General features: G+C 32.3%; 1 protein-coding gene across 2 annotated transcripts in view; it reads right to left on the reverse strand.

The window, feature by feature from the left end:
* Window positions 1-5,224, reverse strand: part of LOC150096883 (uncharacterized) — a 111,448-nt gene extending 106,224 nt beyond the window's left edge. For both annotated transcript variants that reach the window (XM_090408135.1, XM_090408134.1), the window contains exon 1: window positions 4,896-5,224. In XM_090408135.1, the coding sequence (XP_090264261.1) occupies window positions 4,896-4,914 (19 nt within the window). In that variant the 5' untranslated portion in view covers window positions 4,915-5,224. The remainder of the gene's footprint in view (window positions 1-4,895) is intronic.
* Window positions 5,225-6,000: the final 776 nt, after the last annotated feature.

A 6,000-nucleotide genomic window follows, 5' to 3' on the forward strand; every position in this document is an offset into this window, starting at 1 on the left:
AGTAGATCGACTGAGGCCTCTTTTAACTATCTACTACTATCCACTCTATCTTTCTCCTCCTCTCTCACTATCAAGCTGACTCTCAGCACAACTTTTTTTGACTCGAAAGAGGCCAATGAAGAAGAGATATGAACTCCCATTCTACCTCAATAAAGGTAGAAACTGGTCTGGGTAGTGGCCAATCCCTTAATGCATAACATCTCCAACTCCGGGCCTGCCTGGCTCCCACTGAAGAGACCTCAATAACGGTAGAAACTAGTCTGGGTAGTGGCCAATCTCTTAATGCATAACAGTATACATATCCACAAGAAGATGTGTTTTGCATTATGGGAGATACTGGGATAGGAGTGTTGGTAGCTTGCTCCACCTTTGTTACGAGTTGCCCTGGTGTTGAAATACTTACCCAGGTAAGATAGTACAACACTATATTCAGTCCTGAAGTCCACAAGGAGATGTGTTTTGCATTATGGGAGATACTGGGATAGGAGTGTTGGTATCTTGCTCCACCTTTGCTACGAGTTGCCCTGATGTTGCACTACTTACCCAGGTAAGATAGTACAACACTATATTCAGTCCTGAAGATATTTTCAGGTGCAAACTTTGTTTGCTCTCACTGGGATAAAGGATTAAACTAAATTTATTATAGTCTAACCTAGTGAAAAATAAACTTTCAACATCCTTCTCTAAATCCAGAGTAATTTAATAAAAAAAGGTGGTAAACCTTTTGGCAACTTCTATAGGTAAAGGTGACCTTGCTACTACTTCTGCCTGGTATCTCCAACTCTGGGCCTGGCTCCCACTGAAGAGACCTCAATAAAGGTCGAAACTAGTCTGGGGAGTGGCCAATCCCTTAATGCATAACAGTATACATATACATATCCACAAGGAGATGTGTTTTGCATTATGGGAGATACTGGGATAGGAGTGTTGGTAACTTGCTCCACCTTTGCTACGAGTGCCCTGGTGTTGCACTACTTGCCCTGGTGTTGCACTACTTACCCAGGTAAGATAGTACAACACTATATTCAGTCCTGAAGATATTTTCAGGTGCAAACTTTGTTTGCTCTCACTGGGATAAAGGATTAAACTAAAAACCTAGTGAAAAATAAACTTTCAACATCTGTTTCTATTATGTATGCTTCTATAGTTTTTTTTGTATAATTTTATCTTTCAGTTTTGTTATATTGATAGGATTAGAGTCTTTGGCTTGCTATTTTCAAATTTCAATTGAGTTTTGCAGCTAGCAGGTTCATGATCAGAATCAAAATCTGGTTTCTATTCTTGCATTATGGATTGAGGATTTCCAGTTATTTTTGATCAAAATGTAATCACTACAGGTATTATTTCTGGGAAAATTCCCATGTTACTCCTCTAAAATAAGCTATTATTTTAATGAAGAATTCTTCATATATTAGTTTTATAATATTTCAGTAATGCCCTAAGATTTGGGTAAAGAGCAAATAACATTGTAACAAAAAGGGGCACTCCTAAACGAAAGTGGGCTATATTAGCCATTAAAATAATAGTTTATTTTAGAGGAATAACATGGGAATTTTCCAAGTAATAATACCTGTATTGATTACATTTTGATCAAAAATAAAGACATTGTAAAAAAAGGGGCACTCCTAAATAAAAGTAGGCTATATTAGCCATTAAAATAATAGTAATCAATACAGTTTTTAATCATTCCATCTGGAGATACCATGAGTATTATGGTTATAGTCTATAGAAAAACTTTGTGTCTGAGATGAATAGATAATTATGTTTACAACATTCCAAGTCCATTCCAAATTTACCCATCATGTCTTTCATGTCTAGTGTAAATCTCCTAATCATGGAATTTATTATTTTATTTATTTATTATTAGTATTATTTTATTTATTGATTGATTGATTATTATTCTTATTTTGAAAAGGCATTTGATTCAATCTTGACATCAGTTATTTCAGAAACCTTAAAAAAAATCAAGGAATTGAGAAAACTTATGCTGATATATTATTATTATCATTATTACTTGACACCTCCAGGGAGTCTAAAGACTCATCGAGGGAGAGCATCTACTCTACAACTCTATCTCCACCACCTACAATCCACCAACTACAATACTGAGTCATATATATAAAAATTCAACTGCCTGTATAAAATTAGAAACTAATATTACCTATAAAAAAAAAAAGAGATAGGGAGATGTCAATTCATCTAAATATTTACAACAACAACCCTAGAAGAAGTTTTTAAAAATCTAGAATGGAATACCATGAGTAGGCACACTAAGAATAAAATACAAGAAGAAAAAACTCATGGAAAATAGTGCAAGATACATCAAGAATGTCGTGTTTCGTTTTCAATTGTTGATTAGTAGACATCCTAACATAGAAAAAAATACAGACATTTCTTTTACAGGCTGATACAGTATTTATGCCGAAATAAGTTCTTAATTTATAATGATCAGTTTCATTTTTATTATCGAAATCTTCAAGTGTATAAATTGCTATTCCATTTATGTACTACAGATGACTGTGAAACATGGCCAAAAAATTTTACAAATAAACATTTGTACAATTTTCCATGAGTTTTCCATTCTTATATTTTATTCTTAACCGAGGAAGATGGAATGAAGGAAGATGAATCAGTTTAATATATTTTGAGTTGAATGGCATATGGATACTGACCAGTGGCTACTCATGTTCATCATTAAAGAAAATCAAAGGAATGGTAATAGCAGTTCAGTAGAGTAATTCCTATGGAAAAAAAAAAAACTATAAAAAAGCATATGCAAAAACTGAATACCTATGAGAAAGTGACTAATGAGAGTCTTTTAGAGAAGGATCATCTATTAGTATGGATTAGAGATGCCAAGAAAATTATATTCTTGACTGTTTGCTTACACTTGGATAAAGGATGAAACCATGAATATAATTTTCTTGGCATCTTTAATTTATAGTATAACCAAGTGAAAAAACTTTCAACATCTAAAGGTGTGACACCTTTTGACTACTTGTATATGGAAATATGATTTTATATTACTTCAACCTTGGTATCACTTCTGGGTCTGGCTCCGACTAATGAGACCTCAATAAAGGTTGAAACCAGTCTGGGTAATGGCCTTTCCCATAATGCACAGCATTATACCTGTAAGGATGTGTGTCTCATTATGGGATACTAAGGCAATTGATGTGACGTCATTAGCTTCTATATACAAGTAGCCCAGTCATAAAGTTACTTCATGCACAAATTTTGCTTACACTTGGATAAAGGATGAAACCAAGAATATAATTTTCTTATCATCTTTAATTTATAGTATAACCAAGTGAAAAAACTTTCAATAATCATCTCTTAGATAGAATACCTTCTTCTGCATACAATCAAGAATTAATAAATATAATACATTGGCATCATAGTGTTACTTGCTCTGGTCACAATTCAACAACCCAATCAAACCTCTGTTAGTGTGAATTCTCCATGCTTGCTGTACAAGCTCATTACTTGAGAAAGAAGTACATAAATTTCTAAATATATTATTATTATTATTATTATTATTATTCCTGACACCTCCAAGGAGTCCGAAGACTCATCGCGGGAGGACACCTACAATTGTCTCAACCACTACACCGAACCTCTACCACGAATCACCCCCATCAACGCCATCCACCACCCACCTCCACCAGTATTTTTTGTCTGTAAATTGCGTGTGTTCTGAAGGGCCGATTTGTCTAATTTTAAATAGTCAATAATTCATTATTCTGCTAATCAGACTTGAATCACACCTCTCACTCCCTGAATGATAACAAGAGCAAGCATGAATTTCAAGCCCAGCATTCGCCCCTGCTGTTAGTCAATGTTTTCTGCACCACTGCAAATAACAATAACTAGCAATCAATCCTCTGGACTGTCTCCACTGCCTCTGCAATGTCTTCCCTAAATTTTAATTCCCATCATCACTTAATTTTTTTTATATGAGAATTTTACTATCACTTCCATTTTAGTAAATGTAAAGTAGGAACTAATATATATTTCATTATTCATTTTGGCTTTACTCAACAGCAAAAACTACTTAAACTAATTAATTTCATGTATGCTCAGTATATATAAAATGATATCTACAGATATCATTTGCTTTGGAAAGGGGGGGGGGTTGACTCATTGAAAATAATCATAAACATTGATATCTTTCTTCTTCTTTTTTTTTTTTTTAAACTTGCTCTGGTCATTTTGAATCAGAAGGCATAATATTTTTGCCTTCTGAGTAATAATAGTATTATTATTAAACAAAACTAATGATAAAAATATTACAATAAATTTACAAAATATCACTACTTTTCAGTAAACCAAAGTAGAGGATTTAATTGTATGTACACAAAGTTCGTAGAGTAAAGCAGAGTTGGCATTATTTTACAGGTCTACACACAACTTCACGTGGCGATGACAAAGTTTCATAGCATTATGACTATAATTATAGTTATATATATTCAACATTTTTTAATGGTAATTCCATATACGAGAGTTTGTTCTGTATTTTGGTAGTGGTACCGCTGAACTCTTAAAAATATACTGTGCATACACACATGCACATATTTAGTTATTACAAATTCAAGCATGCCTTAATGAATGACTGTTAATGGAATCAATATTGCGAAGCTGTAATGTTACTGAAAGAAATAGCAAAACTTAAAAAAAGACTGTTAAAACAAGTGAATAAGCTTTCATACAAAACTTTACTTTTCATCTATTTATTGTTTAAAAAGCAAAACTGGGACGTTTCGTCAATTCGGTTCAAATATTATTATTATTGTACTGCTTTGATATTTTAATATATGGTAGAAAATGGAACTAGAAAACTTATCATTTTGAAAAGTTTACCATTTTTAAGAATGCCGGTACTTAAATTTACTTACCTACTGCTGGCATTTGCATTGTGATAAAGTAATGATCTCTAGTTTTTAAACATCCATGATGCTGTTATTTCTTTCATTCAAAGAATATTCTGTTGGTTCTTTAATCCTATATTAGCATTTCAAATATAAATATGTAGTTATTTTAAATTTCTCTTGTAGCTCAAACACTTCCTCGTTTCCTTCCATTTTGATTATCTTTTTTCTTCCTCATGTGTACTGGATTACAACCTATTAGACATGAAAACTGAAATAAATATATTATGAAGAGTGCAGTTAGCTTCATTTACTAAATTTAGCATTTGATGTTCTTCAACATCATTATACAAAAATTCAGCAATTTGTGTAATTACTCGCTAACACTAAAATTTACTAACGTTCGATCGTGTGCGCGTACTGCTTCCGCTGGAAGTGTCAATAGCGAGATGTTAACTCTCCACTATTAGGATCCATACAAGAACAGTCGCAAAATTTTATAATTTAAAATGGCAAAATAACAGTTTAATTAACAATATAGCGTCAATTATAACTAGACCATTCTATAATGTTTTTCTTTTTTCCATCGATATTTAATTTCGATTCCTCTTCTATCACAATAGAATCTGTACATTTACCAAGCCGCAACTTTTACAAAAATTCCGCGATATCATACATGTTGATGAAAGTGGTAATTTAGGGATAAGTTTTGCAAATAGCAATAAAATTCAGATTTTTATGGAGTTTAGTAATATTAATTTTAAAAGCATTATGACAATGCGTATCACTTTATTTTAATAAATTATTGAACCATGTAATAAAATTAGTATAAATTAAATTAAAATAAAATAAATTAGAAGTAATAAAATTATTGTAACAAAAATAAGGAACTAGGTGTTTCACTAAGCAGAAATTTCAATAGCCGTTTTCAGGTAATTCAAATAAGCTTAATTCTATCTATACTTATGACACGTCAACTCATCTCCCATTTTTTATGCGTTTTGAACAGTATAAAATGTATTGGATGTAAGCTTGTTCAATGTTAGCTATGAAAATGATATGGTACAAGACAGAAGAGTTACAACTGTTGTACAGAAAGCAAAGACTGAGTATGAAAAGAAATCGGCGCCGC

The sequence above is a fragment of the Typopeltis vanoorti genome, chromosome 18 (genome assembly GCF_054136105.1).
Source record: "Typopeltis vanoorti isolate ZY-2024b chromosome 18, IOZ_Tvanoo_1.0, whole genome shotgun sequence".
NCBI lineage: Eukaryota > Metazoa > Arthropoda > Arachnida > Uropygi > Thelyphonidae > Typopeltis > Typopeltis vanoorti.